The 20,272-nt window shown below is 47.9% G+C and overlaps 2 protein-coding genes across 2 annotated transcripts; one reads left to right on the top strand and one right to left on the bottom strand.

Annotated features, from left to right (window-relative positions):
• Positions 1-390: 390 nt before the first annotated feature.
• DNAJC8 (DnaJ heat shock protein family (Hsp40) member C8) lies at positions 391-13,012 on the bottom strand. Its single transcript, XM_090057553.1, has 9 exons — positions 12,882-13,012; positions 10,705-10,806; positions 9,020-9,076; positions 7,213-7,279; positions 6,391-6,485; positions 5,193-5,264; positions 4,449-4,540; positions 3,442-3,517; positions 391-1,183 (listed from the first exon to the last, which is right to left on the bottom strand). Exons 1-9 carry the CDS (start codon positions 12,948-12,950, stop codon positions 1,061-1,063), a joined length of 753 nt encoding a protein of 250 aa, XP_089913679.1. The 5' UTR covers positions 12,951-13,012; the 3' UTR covers positions 391-1,060.
• A 5,637-nt stretch (positions 13,013-18,649) lies between these two features.
• ATP5IF1 (ATP synthase inhibitory factor subunit 1) lies at positions 18,650-19,672 on the top strand. Its single transcript, XM_090057377.1, has 3 exons — positions 18,650-18,855; positions 18,930-19,042; positions 19,366-19,672. The coding sequence occupies exons 1-3, from the start codon at positions 18,760-18,762 to the stop codon at positions 19,508-19,510; spliced, it is 354 nt and encodes a 117-aa protein (XP_089913503.1). The 5' UTR covers positions 18,650-18,759; the 3' UTR covers positions 19,511-19,672.
• Positions 19,673-20,272: the final 600 nt, after the last annotated feature.

Here is a 20,272-nt window from a genome sequence, read left to right as displayed (position 1 = left end):
CATTCCAGCTGCCATTTCTCCAGCTGCTGAATTGCTACCAAGATTCCCAATGTATGTATGAGCAGGTGCCGAACCACCACCAACTTTCTGGTGCTGTAGGCTGAATGAAGTTGCTTGACAGGCTTCAGTCAGGCCCCTAGGTTGTAGGTTGCTGATCCCCAGCCTAGGGAATGGAACCATCAAGGCAGCAAGTTTGGAAGAGACTCTATCCTCCTCACCCCACTGCAACCAGGAGCCAAGCTGAATGACAGCCAAGAAAAGAGTTTTTCAAATGATGATTTAAAGACAGCTTTCAGGCTGGTGCTGACTACAGAAGCCACAAAGGAAAGGCTGACAATCACCCTAACTCCCTCAAAGTCACATATTTAAATAAATCTAAGCAAGAATTAATAATTTGGGTAAAAATTTATTTTACATACAGAACATTGCTACTAACTATTAAACAAGGGAGAAGATAGATGAGCTAGTCACCTCCTGTAAAGGAAAAACTAAGATTAACAGAACTCCAAGCTGGAGAGCCAGGATTTTAGTTTGGGAGTCAAAGGGCAAGTCTTTCAGCACCATGCATTTGGGTGGGGAACTGCAGGAGGTTGAACTGCACATCTCCAAGTCAGGTTTGAGCCTCCCCACCCACCTCAGTCTGGAAACGGACCCCACAGCTGGTAACAGATCTTCCCAAAGCTGGAGGAGGCTTGAAGAGGCACCAGTGCCATTTCAGACATGCTGTTCTATCAGACTCTCACAAACTGTATGTGAAGATGGAGAAACAGCACAATCTCTGTGAAGTACAAAACACTGAATTACAGGGCTGAAAACAAACAGGACAGCAATAATGGCAGGACCCTCTTAATCCAATCGTTCTATGATCAGTTGGTTCTTGACAGAGTTCATACCGTGGCCCTAGTTCAAATGTACAAAGTACAAAAAATACTGGACCAATATTCAATTGTACTTGAAAAACAAAACCATCTACTGAAAAGCAAATATTATCCTATGTGACAATGAGTCCTTAAAAGCAGGGAGGCTGAGGGGACTTGCTTGTGCAGAGCTGCTGCTGGGCTCATTCACGCTGCTCCATTTTTACTTTGGGAGGCCTCAGGAAGGTCCTGTTTTTCTTTTCTTTCTTCCCTTTTGTATTTGCCTGGAAGTTTCTCCAGCTATCCACACGCCCGTCTCGACTCTCCTGAGCAAGATACGGGAGGAACATGTTAACACAAGGAAAGACAAGACTGACAGAGAAGGTCATGTTCCACCAACTCTGACAGCCGGCAACCTCTCACCCAGCAGATGGCACCCCCAAGTAGGTGCCAGAAAAAGAGAGCAGATGGAATGCAGAGGGATAGCATCCATCTAATGCAGTGGTCACCAACGAGTGGATCTCAATCCACCAGTAGATCTCGGAGCCTCTTGAAGTCTATCAGAAGCCGGGATGGGGGACTGAGTGCCTGCGTGTATACACGCACCCCAGCCCAGCAGGTCAGTCCATGGGGTAAAGGAGGGAAGGGACGGGGGGGGCTAGATCGAGGCCCCTGTGGTGAGGGACACTGCCAGAGGCAGGAGCAGGGGTAAACTGAGTGGGGTCCCAGCCAGGTGGGACTTACCTGCTGGGGAGGTGCACCCCCAAATAATTTTTTCTCCCTCTGCCTCGATCTGCCCCTGCACCCCTGCAACTTACCTGCTGGGGGTGGGGGTTGGCAGCAGCACATGGTAGATCTTGGGTTGCTTTTAAATGCCAAAGGTGATCTCCTACTTAAAAGGTTGGAGACCACGGATATAATGCAACAGGGAAGAACATCTTTGGACATCATCTGGCCAAACTGGCGAGTACAGCTTTAGGCTACGTGCTATGAGGAATGGTGGCAAAAACATACAGGCCAGTGTGCAACTGAGATCGAGTGATGATGACTGGGAAATGGGGTCAATTTTTGGTGAGGCAACAGGAAACCATAATAAGGCTAAAGAGACAAAAGGAGAAACAGCAGTCTACAAACTATCTTTTATGTCTGTATACCAATGCAAGTCTGGGGAACAAGCTGGATGGACTGGTTTCAACTTTCCAGGTTTCAATTCCTTTAAAGCAAAAATATTTCTTCTGGCATGAAGACCTGGAAGAACATTTTCTCCAAGGAATAACCCCCCCAACCCCCCCGCACATGTATCTACTCCATAAGGATCTGAAATATAAACACAATAGTAGGCACATGCCTACTATCAAACCAAGAATCCACATGTTATTTTGTTTCTAACCCTCTCTTTCCAGCTGAGGGGCAAGTACTCCAGTGTATATAGGCCTCTTCCACTTAAAGATAGTATATTTTTAGGGCACAAATTTAAACCTATTTAGCTTAGAGAACAAGCTCTTCACACAGACTATGAGGCGAATGGGCAAGGGAGGAGAACCAGTTCCAAATGCACGGGTTCCCTTGCCCAGAGACAAAGACACAGAGCATGCATTTCAGAGCTGCACCACCAGCAGCCATGATAGCGTCCCACGATCCCCATCTTCCTTGCCCACTTTTAATCTCCAAACAAGCACCTTTGTGTTTTCCCCCACACTTGGGAGAAGCTCCCTGTAAACATCCGCATGCTCCTTTTTGGCCCCCTCAGAACTCCTTTGCCAAGATACCTACAAAAACCTCACAACAGTTTGGCTGTTCCTGTGCTACAACTGTTATCTTGGACAACGTTCTCACTGCTTCCTTGTGCTTCTCTCTTGTCTGTAGCTCCTCACCATCTCTCATCTTACACTGAAGCTCTGTGGAGCTTTTGTTCTGAGTTTGTAAAGCACCTAGCACAATAGTCTGTGGGTCAGCCTCCTAGATGCTAGGATGGAACTGATAAAATTTAAGTGAATTTCAAGTCCAATATGTTTACCGAGAGTACAGGTGCAGCATGAACAGCACCATATACAAAACCCCTACAGATATGCCTGCCATCCTGACTTATCTCTGCACTCATTCAGGTTTATGGTACTCAGCCAAGATCCACGCTTCTTAGATACAAGCACCCATCCACGAAGAACTAGACTGAGTCTCACCAATGTATTCCACAGGCCAAACAAACACACCAGTTACTCAAGCTCAGGGGCAATTCAGTCTCCTGGCTGAGTGTAGATATAAAGCTGGTCAGAGGGGCGAGATATACAGCACCTCACTACAGACATCTCCTCATGAAAGGGACACAGATCAAAAGCTTTCCTTTGTATGCAAGAGATCCCTGCAGCCTTGATAACACACGAGAACAGTGTTCCTCTCCCTGGATTATGTAAAACTCAGGTTCCTGTAGGATCCTTCACTATGCTTTCTGCCTACTTAAACTGCCTTGTGCCATTATTGGACAGGACAAGACTTGCTCTGTTTTCCAGATGCATCCTCTGTAGCCAAGCCCAGAGCTGCTGAGAAGCCTTTACTGAAGATAGCAACTGGCTGTGCTGCAGAGTACCTCAAAGTTCTTCTGCCACTCTCGCTCTCGTTTGGCTTTCTCTTGGGCTTCAATTTCTTCCTCTCTCTGCCGCTTCCTGGAAGGGAGGCAATAAAGAAGTACATGCTTGTCGGTCCATACTTTAAAGAAATACACAACCCGCCCACAAACTTCTCATGAATCCACTCTGATTAGGCAGGGAAGGTAAGTACTTTTGAAAAAGAATGAAAGAAATATACACTTTAAGCCAGGAAGCAAGAGAACATGGAGTATAAGACATTTCTGATACAAGAATTAGTTTCAAACAACCCAGATAAGGAGAGCATTAAGAACACAAGATGACACAATCACTGATGACAGAATGTGTACTACCGGGTCAGTGGTTCCCAAGTTTCATCTTCGCAACCCTTCTTGAAAGTCAAATATTTCACAGCCATTCCACCTTTTTTTTGTAAGTATACCAATGACAACAATTATACCCCTACCTACTCGCTGAGATAGTCTGTCACCCTTTCATGGACCACTTGACTGGGGGGGGGTGCTCTTGACTGCAGCAAACTTTAATACCTTGCAGCCCCCTGACTGATATTAGTGCCCACCAGCTGGGAAAGTTGCACTATAATCATGCAAAATACCAAAGTGAACCATCAGGTCATGAAAGTCACCAAATACAAAATCAGCAACATATTTAACATTAGGAAACTTAACATTTTGCTTACTGCTAGTACTGCTAGCATGTGCTCCCACTGAATTGTTCTTGTGAGTGACTTCTTTAGGAAGTGCCAGAATCCATAATACAATAATATTTTAAATTAAAGAACTAAGCCTCTTAATAGAACTGTTACATCTGTCCACTCCTGTAAGTGACCACATAACCGCTGTACTTGTAACCGTTCCACTCCTGAGCAACTAGTTCTCCTTTCCTTTTTGAATGTTTTAAAATTATATTTGTCCATAGTCTTAATTTCCTCCTGAACACACATGACAAAGCCTCATTTACATACAGACAGTGCCAATGCTGCTCATACCTTTCATGCATTTCTTTAGCTTCTCTCTCTTTCCTTTTAATTTCAAGTTCAGCAAAGAGCTTCATCGTCTGTTTATACACAGCTTGTTTGAACTGTAAGAAACAGAACAAGTGGTAATGCACTTTGCAGCATCTGTTTTGCACTGGGCCTTAAGCTTTGCTGGTTTAATAGCCCTGTGTGCTAGATAAGAAAGAAGCTTCATCTGAGACCCATAGTAAGGGGCATGAATAACACAGTGTTGCAGGAAAGTCCAACTCACAGGACTCAGAGTTCATGCATTTCCACAGAACTCTGCAGGACTCAACATGCAAGGAGGCTAGTCCAACCTTCTTGTATTGGGGGCACAATTACCCTGTTCTCAGGATGGCCGTCATGAGCACCTGCAGAGCAAGATGAGCAGTATGTTGCTGTATAAAAACTCTTTGCTCCAGCTCCAATTCCAGCATTATATTCTGGAATTCAGAAGCAAGTACCGCTTTCACATTTCAGCTGGTGAGAAAAGTAAAAATGCAAACAGAAGAAAGAGTATGAGGGGAGATGGCACTGTTCCACAAAGTACCTTCCCCCAGCATTTTCTTCCAAACCAAAGTTAAGATCATCTAAGCTCAGTATCAGGGCTTGCATGCAACTGCCAGGTGACAGTTTTACTGTCAAGAGTCCTTGGAATATGACCCTGCAATGCCCAGTCTTGGATGTTCAGACTCCTTGAACAGAACCAAAAATATTTGCTCTCGTGCAACTTACTATTTCTGGATCATCCTCTTCTACGTCGGTGGGTTTGCCTTCCTTCTTCAACTGCTTCTTTTTTTCTTTTACCTAAGGAAGATTATGCTAAGGTAAAAAACGGACTCCCCAGGCATCTCACTGGGGTTCCTTCTTACAGTCCAACTGAGTCAGCAGCCCTCATACGCACATATCACGAGTGGGGGGGTGGTCCTCAGAGTGACAGTCAGACTTTATCCTGGATTTGCATTTTATCTAAAATCTTGCAGCTCTCAGCCTACAGACATGCACACATAAGTGAACCCCATTTATTTAAAGGGCCACTGTTCAACAGTCCCGTTGTTTTTATTCACCCTTAATATGCCTCATCTGCGGCACTAAGAAGTTTGCTTTTTCCTCATTCTACTGAGAAGCTGGTTACACCACCCAGCAGGCAAATGCTGTGCTAAACCAAAGGACACACTGTTCCTCCAACTGGGGAATGCATACTCCTGTGATGAACTTCAAGAGAATGAGAGAGGAAGGGATGGGAAAGCAGAAAAAGGAAAAGGAAATTAAATGGAAGAAAAAGATGGAAAAAAAATAAACAACTCTATGATAGTTCTTTGGTTGCTGAAGATGATACACTGCAACTGTCCTTGAAACAAAACCATATGGGTACACAGCAGTATAACAAACCTAAAAAGGGTTACAGAACCCAAAAAAGTCTGAGAACTACTGATTTAAGGCCTCAGAGTTTCCTCTTAGCCTGTTTTCCAAGCTATTTGTATGTTACATGACCTGTACGACTGAGTGTAAATCAAGCTTCCAGCATCCTTCTTTACCTTCCAGGACATTTTCCCTAAACCCATGGGTCCCACAACATGTTATTCTCTCACCACCAGCTGTTCTCCAAATGTAATCCGTATCAATCATTCATAGTTTCAAAAATTTTAAGTTCAGATCATGTGGCCTGACCCTGATCACAGGCCGTCACATTTCACTCAGCTATCCCATATTGGTCCCAACAACTTCTGTTTGAATAAAGCTTAGTTTTGTGCACGCAGCTGAACTATGGCTCGAGGCACAATTCTGTCTGGAGTGTGCACAGCTCAGTCACTCTGATGTCTTATGCATCCACAGTGTTATACAAGTAAACAGCAACAAATCCCAGAGCATCAAATAAGGTCACTACCCCACTCTTTCCCCACTGCTGGCTTTACAGGCAGGGAGTACTTACAGTATGTTCCACATATTCTTTTCCTGCCTGTATCACATCCAAGGCCCTCTTCTTTTGCTCTCCATCCAGTAGTAACTTGTATGCTTTGTCCACGGCTAGCAAAACAAGGTTGATGTTAAGCAAATCTGCAAACACATTCATAAGACACTACATATCCATAAAGATTCTTTGCTGGCAGAATCCAATCCAATCCCCTTCTCATGCCATCAGGTGCATAAACCAGAGCTATTAATACAAGGGAACATGTCAATTTATTTTCCTTTACAGATCACATAAATCAGTCACAACCTGAAGTCAGCTGAAATGCTGGTAGATTCTTATGATAGAAATCATCCACAGACCTCCTTCGGGGATTAATAAATTTGTAATTCCCAACAAGTGATTGGATTTCACAGTGTAAGGCAGTTTTAAGCGGCATGTCTCCTACTAACTTCCATGTAGAGAACAGGGCTAAAAACCACTCAACACTGGTATTTTCTGCCCAACCAACAGTTCATAGAGTGTAATAAATTAAAGATGGTCCCCTAGGGCTGACCTATGAACAAACTCGCCCTTTCTTAGATTGTAGCAAAGCTATTACTACCACCTAGAGGATATCTTCCTCTAGAGCAGCAATTAGCAAGCAGAGTTATGTCTCTCTCCCTTCTAAGACCTCCATTTAACCCCCCTTCTGCCTTCTGGGGTTCCTTACCATCCAAGGAAGAGAACAGTCTTCTGACTTTATGCAACAGAAAAACCAGCTAAGCGCTTTAGTACTGTACTAAAACATGAGTACAATATGGCCACATACAGTTTTCTATACAATGCTGGCAGCAACCTTACCTTCAAAGGCTTTCTGGGCTCTTTCAGAATCATCTTGATTTTTGTCAGGATGTACCAATATAGATAACTACAAGAAAACATGCCATTAGACCAAAATCAATTTTATTTGGACTGTGTATATGGAGTACTAGCAATGTTAGTCTGAAATTAGGCAGAGGGCAGGGCAGAGTTGCACTTTATAGACCAGGGGTGCTTGCAGGCTGCAAAAGGATTTTATCTGCCTCACGGCAGATCCCTTAGCCCTGCCTGGTGCAGGCATGGGGGCAGCATGAGCTCTGGCACAAGCAGTGGGTCCCACCACCCCCAGGTATGCAGCAGGGCTGGGGTGGTATGGCAGCTGGACTCCACTTTCTGGCAGCCCCAGCAGCAGCAGCTCCCTTCCAGTTGCTGTCACTAGTGTTGCTGCCACCAAGCTCAGCCTTATTGTCCAGGCACCCTGGCCCGTCTGCCCCACACCCACCACTGGGGGCACTAGAGAGAGTGGGCAGGCAGGGTCTTCATGGAGACAGGCCAGGACAGGCAAGGCAGACTCAGTCGGGTGGATGGGGTGGGGCCACAGGTGGGTGGGGAGTGGCATCTGGGAGCAAAACAGATGGGCAGGGGAGCAGATCGTGGCCTGGGGTAGAGCCATGATCCCGCTGCTTGTACATCCCTGCAATGGATGCCAGGTCTGCAGGCAGGGGCTAGTGGGAAGTAGATCACAGCTCTGACCCACCACCAGACTGTCACCGCTCCAATATCCCAGTCCCAGCCCTGCCCACCTATCCTGCTCCCAGACACTGCTCTCTGCCCGCCCACAGTCCCATCCCATCTGCCCAACCAAGTTTGCCCTGCCCACGGGGATCCCAGGCCGAGCCAGTCTCTGTGAAGAGGTGACAGCACAGGGCTGGGGCCTGAGGCAGTTCAATCTGCTCCCAGGTCTAGTAATATACAACCTACGTAGCTTTGGTGAGCTGCTGCAGACCGGGGGTGAGGAAGGGGTTCTGACCCGCCCTGCAACATCTCACCAAAACTCCCTAAATGGCCCTCCAGCCCAAACAGTTGCCCACCCCCATTACAGACCAACTAATTCAGAGATGTATAAGCTTTTGTAAACAACAGCTTACTTCATCAGATGCATGCATCCTTGCATGGGATATCAAATCAATCTATCACTTTCATCTTTATAACAATCTTTTATGTATCTGAAAACTTATGCTTCCCACCCCCAACTCTTTACTTGTCATTTTCCTCTAGCTTGTCTACATGTTCCTGGAAGTCTAGTGCCATAAATGGGACACTATTCCAGTTGAAGCCTCACCAGCATCTAGGAAAGTGGAATAACTCTCCAGGGTCTTACATAGAACATTTCTGTTAAGAGTCTCAGAATGAGAACTGTACATTTTTCAGCAGCATCATGTTGCTGACTCAGTCAGTCTGTGGCCCACAATAATCCCAAAATTCTGCCTGGTCCACTGCCTCGTCACTTATCTCCCATGTATTTGTACATTTGATTTCTCCCTTTTAAGCACAGTACTCTGCATTTTTCTTTACTCAATTTCATTGTGTTAATTTTTAAGCCATTTTGTCTATTTCTCAAAATGACTGTGAATTCTGGTCCTGTTCTCTATCCTAGTTCTACTGCTACAATGCCCCCTGACTATCAGCTCTAGCTGTTATGTATTTGCAAAAATTTACTGCACACAGGCATTGACAACTTTCAGATACTCAGAAGTTCAGTCAATTCAGAATAAGCTTCCTTAGGAATAAGATCATGCCTGGCTTCTCAGTGAGGAGTTCAGCTGCGAGCCCAACAAGAGTTACATACCTGCCGGAACCTCTTCTTTATTTCTTCTTCTGTGGCCTCAGGATCCATCTGCAGGACCTAGAAGAGCCCACAGCAACAGGTTTCATGAGAGGCCTGTTTTTTAGGTTCCCTGCAGCCTAGCCTATAATGTCTCTTTCACTGGCATCTGTGCAGTGCATTCACGAGTAGAGACAAAGCCACTAAATCCTGACCAGTTTCTCCACTATAAGTCTCAGCTGGGGGTGGTGCATGCTATTCTAGGGAGCTCTAGTCTAGTCAATACTAGGGACCATTCTAGGCTCCAGCTGAGCCCGCTTAGCTATACAAATAGTAGCATAAAAGCACCTTTATCTCATAGTCTTGCAACAGAGCTCAACTTGGTTGAAACAGTGAATGCTGCTTATGTGGAGAAACACTTGCAGATTAATTTTCTATCATGAGTATTATACCCATCTTAGGACTGATTAATCTAACCATTGATCTAGTTTGCTCTACTATTACGCTTAATGCTTCTGTTTAAACTCTCTCTCTTTTAAGCAAAGACGAACTGGAAAGTTTTACTGTTTAGTTCCTTTGTGCTAGTCCAATGGCTTGAGGACTGGAGATCTAGCAAAGAAAGCATCCCCTTGATATGCAAGGGAATTTAGTAATGCTCCCACCTACCAAATAGAAGAAATAGGGAGATGCAGCATTAGCACAATTCTGAAGGATGCAGATGGCACAGGGGAATAGGTACAAAAAAACAAAAACAAACAAACACTGCTTATTGACTCCCTCCAATGAGAAAGGAGCAAGTCTGGCCCCGTTGTAAAGATGCTAGCTTGCAACCTGGAAGATCTACATATACCTCCCTGCTCTAGTCCTGCCATCCTGGTTGGGACCCACAGAGGAAGCATGCTGGTTCTACCAGATTACAAGTAATCTGCAGTTCTTCTCACATCATCAACACTGTTACGAGGGGCACAAAATCAACAACTCCAAAGAACACACCCAATGTACTGATAAGATTTCATGTAATTTTCTGAACAACTGATCTACTTTCCAATCAAGTGCTAGGACTTTCCACAGGACTATTCTGCAGATCACCCTGGCAAACAGTGCAAGGAGGCCTCTTTTGCTTCTCAGAACATAAAGCTGAGAATCTGAAGCCAGAGAAAACTAGAAGGTGAAAGACAGGTCCTAAGAAGGGCTGGCTAAGAAGAAAAACCAGGCTAATGTTTGCATTGCAAGTACAATTCTCTTTCAGGACTTTGTTACACAGCATGTGCATGGTGCATTAGATCAAAACAGGACTCTCACCTATGTATACATCAGTCAGCGATCATTTAAAACATCACATGTACGGAAACTTGAATGCATTTACTTCTTTGCAAATTTATGTAACTTCATGCTAAAGTAAAACTGATTACTGAGCCTTGCTTTTATTTCAGATATCCAAAATAAAATGCACAAGCAGTAAATAGTGACAAAAGCAATATTCTGTTAAAATTAGAGGCAAATCTGCCAAGTCTGTCAGTGCCATAATATGAGTGAAATCTACTAAGAGGCTAGCTCCCAATGAGAGTGCATGGAACATAATGACACATCCTTGCCCTTGCAATCAGGGTCTACACTGAATGAATTTTTCAACAAGTAGACAGCCAACAGACATAGGAAGCTCCTTGAGTAGGAGAAAGTCAAAGAAGAGGAAGAGTGCTCAGACTTACTTCAAAAGGGTTGAGGTTGAAATAAGAGGATCCAGGACGGGTCAGCCTATCAATCTGGTTTTTTGATGTTAAAACAGAGTCTCGCTTTTCGATCTGCTTCACCTGGAGAGAGGGACAAAGTTATTACAGCATAATTAATTATACTTTTGTGTAGTGACCATGACAGGGGGCTTTGCTGAGAGGTAGAAGAGACACCCGACCCCAACTCAGGCCTGTCGCCATCAATTCAGTGGGGACATTTCCTTATATAAGAATTAGCTAGACTCATTTGTCATCCTTTTACACTTTGATGTTGCACAACAGCATTTCTCAACCTGTGGGTCATGACCCAAAAGTGGGCTATAAGAATATATGAAAGGGTCATCAACAAACTTTAAAAATGGATTCTCCTTCAAAGTAGAAAAAAAAAAGTGGGAAACCATGGCTTTTCCCTTGCAGGCTGGCAGAGTTCTAGCCTGCCAGGGGCTGCTTGGGGCCCTCCACGCCCCACACCTCACACTGGGGGCTGAGGCCTGGGGCAGGGGGTTCGACAGAGGGGTACTGGGCTGGGACTGTCCATCGATGGTTACAAATGGATCCTCGTACAAAAATGGTTGAGAACCACTGCTATATAGCACTTGCTCTTACCATCCCTGTTGCCTTTCCACTATAGGAGTTCAGAAACTGCTTTTGCTTCTGTCTGTGGCTTCCCATTAAGGAGAGGGGCCATCCTCCACACTGCACCCAATTCTTGGGTGTCCCACCAGTACTGCCTTCTGCACTCTCTAATCTGCATAAACTCTCTCAGGCTTTAGGTCCTTACAGACCTATGCAGGTTTAACAGGGATATTTTAAACAGATTTAGTAAAACTGCTGCAAGTTCCTGTGCAGATATTTTGGGTTGAGCGATTTTCAGTTTAGCTGACTTTCCTTCCCCGCAAGATTAAGTTAACCTGAAGTAATCGTTCCATTTCATACTTGTATTGGCCTGACTCTGCTGAAAAGGTGCAAGTGTCACATAAAAGAATGAGGAAGAAGGGAAGAAAACCCCCTTAAGCATTAGTGGGATGCCAGATTTCCAAGATTCGGCTAAGCAGAGGAGTGGAACAACAAATTCGACACGCAGTGCTTGCAGGGTCATGCATGAAATCTTTTTCAGTGCATGAGATGCCTATTTAGGTTATGGTAGGAGAGAAGAGCCATATGAAAAGTACAATTATGGCTGTATGTTGTGGCTTAAAATGCTCCATGTGAACCGTACCTACTTGCAACATGCAGTGGGATTGGGGGGGGGGGTCACCTTAAGATAAAGGAGGAAAAAAATCCCACCTCTGAAACTGTCTAGCTTACTGTGAGGTCCCCAAAGAAACTGCCATTTACTGTCAGACCACAGAACCATCTTGCCCAGTCTCCTGTCATGCTATAGATGCTGAACAGGAGAGTAAGCTGGGTCTGACCACAGCTTTTCCCCGCTGCTCCGCTCTCACTCACCTAGGGTCCGCACACGTACTAAAGCAACTTCAAGTAAGCCGACTTAACTACATCGGCTTAAGCCATGTCACAGCGTACACATGTACAGCCCCTCGACATGGCAGCCACCGTCTGAACTATCGCAGCTTCCAGCATCCAAGGGCCAGGGAAGGTCTGCTTCAGAGGCTGGCCCCTCGTTCCCCAACTCAGCAGTCACCGATGCCCCTTTCCTCCAAGGCTGCGTCTGCTCTTCCGTGAGCCCGGATGAAATGTCAGCTGCCACCACATCTGGTGACAATGCGCTTCACGCCTGGATGATAGACGCCACGCAACAAAAAACTACCTCACCACCTACTCGTTCCCTCCTCGGACCCCTAGTTCTCAACTTGGGAGAGAGTCAATAATAAGTCTCCATCCGTTCGCCATTTAGTATTGCGTAAATCCTTATCGGGTCCCCCCCTTCCGAGCTGAACAGGCCTCTCGAGTCCCCCCGCACGGCAGCCGATCACCCCGCCACCACCATGGCACCAACCCGTATTGTGTGTTTTTCTGGATCCCCCTCAAAACCCCGCTGCTGTCACGAGCGGGGGTTGCAGCACAGGCCCGTCGACCCCGGGCCCGGACCGGAGCAGCAGGGGAAGGCGCGGAGCTTGCTCAGAACCGTTCCCCGCGGCTCTCAGCGCACGGCCCGGCCCCGCCGCCTGCCCGGCCCCGCGCCGCGCCGCTACCTCGGTGTAGAAGGTGAGAAACGCGTCCTCGGCAGCGACCCCCGCCCCACGCTCCGCCGGAGCCGCCATTGCTCGCACCACGTGACGCGGGCGTCCTCCCCACGTGACCCGCAGGGCCCCGCCCCTGTGGCGGCGCGTCATGTGACAAGCGTCACAGAGCCCCGCCCCCCGGCCGCTGCTTTTCCCGCCCTGCTCCGGGACTTCGGCAGGTGAGCGGGAGTTAGAGGGGCTTCGGGGCTGCGTGGCTCGTGCGCGGTGTCCCGCCCAGTCAGATCTCGGGCTTTTATTTGTTATTTATTTATTTTAACGTCATTTGATTAAATTTTGTTCCAAACCTGGTTTACAGAAGCACCTCGGCAAAACCCGAGCGACGCAGGGCCTCACCAGTGACAGAACGCTGTTACCATTTCATTCAGGGAACTCGTCCGCGAGTACGAGCCACACCTCTAGTGGAGCCAAGGCCCGTTTTCAGCTTCTCCAGGGGTGACTTTGGCAGTTTAAGGGCAAACCCTGCTGGGGAAACTGGACGGTCGCCTTGCTGGGGTCACCTGACCCTCACTGTCATTCCTGCCTAGTGCAGGGGGGCTGGATCCGATGCTCTGGCGAGGTGCCTTCCTGCCCTAAGGATCTATGAGTCTTTAAATCAGTGGCCAAATCAAATTCCAAATCCGTGAGACAGTCCAGTGCCAAAAGTGGCCCTACTACCAGCAAACATCCTCCACCCCCATCTGGGATTTCAGATGTTTCCAAATCCTTTGGCAGGCATCCTACTTGCAGGCCCAAGCCCGGAGGCTTGGGGTTCAGATGCCCCCCAGTTTTGTTTGCCTTTAGCTGTAGGCCCCAGGAGCAAGCTAAGGAGGAGTCTCCCCTTTCCATAAATGGGTGTAAAGCCAAGACAGTCCCACTCCAACAGCTAAGTGGGACGTTACCTTGGCAGGTGCTATCACTGTGCCAGGAAAGTGGTCTTCCCCAGGTGTGACTAGGAAACCACCGCAGGCATCACCTTGGCAGGTAAACATAGGACTACGCTTGAGCTGAGCCCACCAGAGGCTGAGAAGCTCTAGGGGCCATGAACACCGTGCGTCCCTGTGGTGCTGTCGGCAGCAGGAGCATGGCGGCGGCAAGTGGGGAGCTCCTGCAGGCAGCTGCAGCGCTGTTGGCAGCGGGGTGGTGAGCGCTGACCAATGGTCGGCAACCACCCACAGACGCTGCCAGCAACATCGGCAGCCGCCAGCGGCGATCGCGGACCTCCCAGACACTGGCAGCGGGAGGGGGGGGTGAGCAGTGACTGTCTGCAGGGACTGCCAACACTGCTTTTTGCAGGGGGTGCACATGCACCCACGTGCACCCCCTGTGCATTGCCAGTGCTAGGGGCTTTTATTTCATCTGGAGAAGACAAGCCAAAGCAAGTTCCTCTGAACAAGACACAGGTTTATGGCGATCTTAGCAACCAGGCAACATCTCCAAAAGCAGCAACATCCAGCAGAGGATACACAGGCCTACTCACTACCTGGTGGTCAGGTTTCAGGGTCCTCTGGATCTGTCCTTACAGCTCAAGGCACTTTCTGGCTCTCACCCCTCTGCCTTTGTGTGGGAAAGCTTTGTTTGGTTCAGGTTCAAATTTCCATATTCCCACCCGTTCCTCTGAGATAACTTGGCCAACTTGAGTAGGGAGCAGAGTCATGACCTGTGAATATTGTTCTTAACCTAGGGTCACCTTAATAGCATTGGGTGCAATCATTGACCTGTGCAGCTCAACTCTATCCTGTGCATCTCAACTCCCTTGAAACTGTCTCTCAACCTGCTTTCCACACACACTAATCTCTGATTCAGACTGAACTGCTTCTGGGATCAGAGTATGTGAGAGGAGGAATATAGTGACACACCCAGCACAGCAAAATGTGGGGAGGGGTGTTCAGGACTCCCTGACAATCCAAGTTTCTAAATAGACGATCTAAGTGTCACACCGATTGCTCTCCTGATGCTTATGATTGTGCATATGATTTCCGTTCTTAGGCCTTAGGTTTATATTTATTTGTAGGCTTGTCACCAGTTTTAATTGAATTGGTTTAAAGACTGCCTTACTAGGTAAGCAAGTCTGAGACCAACATCTCCCACCCCTTCTTCATCTTGACACAACAGTCTTTAAGATCACCTCATGCTCAGGAAAGCTAAAGCCCTGTCAGTAAAACCATTTGCACAGCTGTGCATTCACCCACAAGAAGCATCTGTTTGTCTTCACTTCTGGCCTTGACTGCAAGAAGTGAAAAGAACATCTCTTCAAGCTCAGTTCCTTCACCCTCCATTTCACAGCCCCGCTGTTCCTTTTGGCCTGCTCAGATAGATGAGTAGTGGTATCATTTGTGCCCACAAGTAGTCAGAAAGCCAGAGGATTCTTGGCAACTGATCTGTAATGTGGCTTTCAGCTCCCAGCAGGCAGCCTACTTCCTAATGCCTACTGACTTGAATGTCAACTCAGACTGATAAAGGGATGCTACTGTTCCCCTTAGGGAAACAATTCATGGAGCCAAGATGGGAACTACAGAAATGCACTAAAAAGATTTTTGCTACTTGTATTCAGTAACCAATGGCAGTAGTATGTTCCCATCCTCTATCTGGAGCAGCAACTAGAAGGGGCTGGGCAAAATCAATACCTGCTTTGAGACCTGCAACTGCATTAAAACAGAGGTGTCAAACATATAGCCCATGGGCCAGATACAGCCAGCTAAGCCTCTCTGCCTGGCACACCAGGCTACCACTGGGCCACCGGAAGTTGGGGACATGGTCTGCCACCAAATTTGTGGCCCTTTGGCTTCACTGCCTTGGCTGTCGGTGGTAAGCTTGGCTCACTGCCACAGCACTCCCAGTCTGCACGACAGACCAGATGCTGCCACATGCAGAGCAGCCACCACTGCCAGACTCCTTGCAACTGCTGATGCATTAGCCACCCTTGTGTCTCAGGCTGGTTCCGGCCTCCAAAGAGCCCAACAGTCTAGATCCAGCCTGAGGCCCTGGGTGAGTCTGACACCCCTGCATTAAGATATGCTTCTGTGTATGCCTCGCATCCTCCATTGATTCCTATTCAGCCACCTTGACCTGTCTGCTTCTTTCTGATAGAACAGGTGTGTTAAACACATGGCCTGCAGGGCTCCTGTAGAGGCCAGGAATTTAGGGGCAGGGCCTGCTGCCAAATTCTGGGGTATGTATTTCTGTGGAGGTTGGCAAGCAGCAGCTGCATTAACCCTCATGGCTACCTGATGCCATTTACGTTGTCACTGTCTGCCCTGTCCTGCTGCCAAAAGTGGGTCTGGAGCCCCGCAATCCGGATCCAGACTAAGGGGCCAAATGAGTTTGACGTTCCTGTGTCAAAGAAAGAATGACGTTGGTCATCAATGGAAAAACATTCTTCATCGCCTTTAGGGGACTTGTTTTATGTAATGAAAAGGTCACTCTATAATACCCTGTTGGTGGAGAAAGTGATGCTGTCGTGTCATTCTATTTAAAGTTATAGCCATGTTAGCAGTGATTTGCTCTCTGAGGTAGACTGGCAGGTACAGACTATGACTTCTGGGATACTTTAAAAGAAGTTCTTGCCAGTGTCTGCCCCAGTATTAGCATCAGCTGGAGCTTTTAAGCAAGCTCAGTTTCACAGCATTTGTCTTCAATTTTCAGCCATTGATCTTCATATTTGTAAAACTTTTCTTCTGTATCTGCACTTTGTTGCAGGGATTTTTCCATCATCTTATCCAAGGTTAAATTTTCAAAGCAGGTTTGAATGTTGGGATGCCTGACTTGGGGCGGATACTGGTCTGCCGACTGACATGTGTAAAACCTTCCCCTTCAGTGCTAGGGTGGTGAAAGGAGGAACTCTACTTTAATGAGGCAGCTCGGCATAAGAGGAGTACTCATTTGAGTCCTTGTGCAATTTATTGTGGGAGGATCTGAACTCTGTGCCCTCCTCCAGCTCTGGACATTGTGGGGATGCCTGGTATGTGTGGCCCAACAGATGGCAGCAGCAGCAGGGGCTGTAGCAGCAGGGTGAGGTGAGGACAATTAGCAGCTGGGGCCAGAGGCACCACTGGGATAACCCCAGCAGCTGAGAATTCAGGCCATGTCACTGGTGCTTGCAGATCATGTCTGTGTTTCTTCAGCGTAGACCAACTGAGTCATTGGGAAAAAGTTCTTTGCAAGCTTTCGGGTGCAATCACCCATCTTCAGATGTAGGGAGTCTCTGCAGTTCTGAGATCTTCAAGGAAGTCTGTTGTTCCGTGGAGATCACAGAACAGCAGGCTCCCAATGCCTAAAGAAGGGTGTTTGTGCCTGAAAGCTTGCAAAGAACCTTTTTTCCAACAACTCAGTTGGTTTAATAAAAGAGATCACATCTACCCAAAGAACCTGGCCTGTGTGGTGTGTTTGAATCCCAGCTCAGCTGGGTAGAAGGCCAGTACACACATCTTTTCTGAAAAAAATCCATCCAGCACTGATTACAAGTCCACCTTACCCCAGACCGTGAGAAGCACCAGCATCTCCAAGTCTGACATTAGAAGTCCCATGCAGTTGCAATGGAAGTAAAAGTCCTATTTAGTATTTGCATCTTTCGAGCAGAGCATGCTCCCTGCAGACAGAATTTTTGGAGATCTACATTTTGCTCTAACAAGTTCTACCTGACCATATGCAAGCTGCAATTTTTAGAGCTTTGTAAGTTGGCCAAAGCTGTGTAGCTTTATTTCAGGACAGCAAAAGGCACAACACTAGCACAAAATCCATTTAGTTGTCAAATTGCAAGCCCTGACTCCAAATCATAGGGGCACTAGATCATCTAAAAAAAACAAAACAAAACCAAAAAACCAAAAATCCCAAAAATGTCAGACTCATTTAATACAGGAAACCAATGTATTTTTTCTTCATCTTTATTCTTCAAAATGGCTGGATTGTTTTAAGTGGAACTTGAAGAAAACAAACCTGCCCAAGGCAAACCTCTGAAATGAAACAGGTCAGCCCAAAAGTTCATGTCTGGCCAGGGTGAGAGCAACTGAAAACAGGATCTTATGCGGGAAGGTATCAAACTACCTTAACAATAGGCAGAACTAGCACAGCTGTATACACGCCCTCCTCTTCCTGACTCACATTTGTATCTACTGAGCGACCCTATGGTGCATACACACATACTAACTTTCCAGCAGTTAAGTTGACCTAACTTTTAAGTAGCTTATCAGAGCATAAACCCCCCCGAGGTATATTCTTTTGAGCCTCATTAGTTAAGTCGACTTTGCTCAGAAGATAGCTGCTATTTCAAGGTGCTGTACATGTGTATGCTCCACAACCTTAAGTCAACTTACTTAAGTTGCCTTAGCACTTGTGCACACCCCCCTAGGTGAGGGCAACAGTGGGGCAAGCAGGGTTAGAACGAGGAGCCACAAAGGGATGCAAACCGTTGTTCCTAGAGGGAGCTAGTGAGCACGGCCCGCGGAAAAAGCCCAGACCCAATAGAAGTGCAAGTGGACGGCTGCAAAACCAGACGGGGGACGCGCATGCGCACTACAACCAGGCACTCCCTAGCTCGCAACCCCCTGCGCGGGTCGGGAAATGAGACAAGACGGCCACAGCGCATGAGCACAAAGCACTTCCCCCCCCACGCTCACGGGCTGCCAGTCAGCCCGCGGCCAATCAGGGAGTGGGGGAACGTGCGTCCCACCCCTTTGCCTAGCGGGGAATGGCCACGCCCTTTAACCCCTGATAGGGTGGCGTAGGCCCATCCCCCACGGGCGGGGTGGGGTGCGGCGGCTTTCACTCGGGCTTGGAGCTGGTCGGCCCGGCTGAGCGTCACTTCGGGCTGCGCGCTGCTCGGCCAGGCGCGGCGTTGCAAGGGCGCGGGGTGATGGCGGCGGGCGTGCTGCGCGGCGGCCTGCGTGGGGCCTTTCTCATGCAACAGCAGCGCGGGTGGAGCTCCGGCTCCGGCTCCGGCGCGGACCAGGTGCGTGCGGGGGGGCCGGCCGCGGGGCGGGTGGGGGAGGGCTGCGCTCACGGTGCCGCCGCCTCTCTCCGCAGCTGGGCGAACTGGGCAAGGGCGCCGGCAAGGGCGGTGGGGGCGGCGGCTCTATCCGTGAGGCGGGCGGCGCCTTCGGGAAGCGACAGGCGGCCGAGGAGGAGCGCTACTTCAGGTGAGCGGGACGCCTCGGGGGCCGGGATTGCTGGCTGTGCTGCGAGCGGGAGTCGCCTTCCTCAGCCTCCGGTCTGGGCAGGGTTGTTTCGTCCCCAGCCTCCACGGTCTGGGGTTTGGGGCCGTGCCCCCCTCGTGTGCTCAACTGCAACCGAGGCCCCTTTTCTCCAAAAATGTGTCCGGGTGGCGGCGACGGGGGTGTGGCACAGCTGAGCGGTGGGCAAGTCCCCAGCTGAGCTGGAAGGGACCTGTCTCTGAAGCACGTCGTCTCCAGGCCTTTGGTAAGTGTTAGCTGACCCCTGTGCTGCCTGCTGTGCCCTTCAGGGAAAGGGAGAGGGAACAGCTGGCAGCTCTGAGGAAACACCATGAGGAAGAAATCGATCACCACAAGAAACAGATAGAAGTTCTGCAGAAAGAAATCGAGCGTCACAAGTACAAGATCAAGAAACTTAAAAATGATGATGACTAAACCGTCAGTATCTGTTGTGGTTTTCTTCTGTATGCAGCCAATATGTGTTTTTGTTGTTGTTGTTGCTGCGTTGAAGACTACATGCTTTAGCCAGCATGATCTGGGTTTGCACCATTATAATATGGACTGCAGAAAAATCAAATAAACAAAGAATCCAACAAGCGTTCTTAGTGATTTTTGTCTTTCCAAAATGCATATTCTTTGGCCTTCGTCTTGGCTTCCCCAGCCACTGACATTTAAACTGCTTTATGTTGTCTTGGCTGCTAACAAGTGGTTTATACTCCTACTATAGCATTTTTACCCCAGGCTGCAGCCTGGCCCTGCAGGGGGAGGAGCAGCTGCAATGCTGATTTAGGCCTCGTGGCAGGGCTCAGCAGCCACAAGTTGAGCTGGGCTGTCTGTACAGCCGTTACTCACCCCTTCTTTCTCCCCCCTCCCACCACCAGTGGCTAGGGCCTGAATTTTTTGTGTCGGGTCACAAGTGTGGTGGCTGAGTTGCAAGGCAAAACTATAGCCATTTTAGAGTAATTATTTGTTTCTCTACTTCAAATGTGCCCTTGGTCATATGCAAATGCATAGAGAGCTTTGTATGAAATAAAGCTGTTTACTGCTGGGTAGTACAAGCTTAGCTCATGATAGGAGAATAGACTTCATAGTATTAATACTTAGAAAGGAAACACTTATGTTCTGGTTATACTCATTACACTTCAGACATTAATATTCCAAATGTCAGTATCCTTTTGCTGATTAACTTAATTTGTT

This window comes from Crocodylus siamensis, chromosome 7 (assembly GCF_052110815.1).
Source record: "Crocodylus siamensis isolate JL-2025a chromosome 7, ASM5211081v1, whole genome shotgun sequence".
Taxonomy (NCBI): domain Eukaryota; kingdom Metazoa; phylum Chordata; order Crocodylia; family Crocodylidae; genus Crocodylus; species Crocodylus siamensis.
Note: the sequence above shows the minus strand (reverse complement) of the source record. Positions and strands in the feature narration are given on the sequence as shown.

Excerpts from the sequence above, each read along its gene's own strand:
- DNAJC8 (XM_090057553.1), bottom strand. The coding sequence starts at position 12,950 with ATGGCGGCTCCGGCGGAGCGTGGGGCGGGGGTCGCTGCCGAGGACGCG. Across the intron at positions 10,807-12,881 it reads TTCTCACCTTCTACACCGAG|GTGAAGCAGATCGAAAAGCG; the intron begins GTAGCGGCGCGG and ends CCCTCTCTCCAG. Across the intron at positions 6,486-7,212 it reads AGCCCAGAAAGCCTTTGAAG|CCGTGGACAAAGCATACAAG; the intron begins GTAAGGTTGCTG and ends TTGTTTTGCTAG.
- ATP5IF1 (XM_090057377.1), top strand. The coding sequence starts at position 18,760 with ATGGCGGCGGGCGTGCTGCGCGGCGGCCTGCGTGGGGCCTTTCTCATG. Across the intron at positions 18,856-18,929 it reads CCGGCTCCGGCGCGGACCAG|CTGGGCGAACTGGGCAAGGG; the intron begins GTGCGTGCGGGG and ends CTCTCTCCGCAG. Across the intron at positions 19,043-19,365 it reads GAGGAGGAGCGCTACTTCAG|GGAAAGGGAGAGGGAACAGC; the intron begins GTGAGCGGGACG and ends TGTGCCCTTCAG.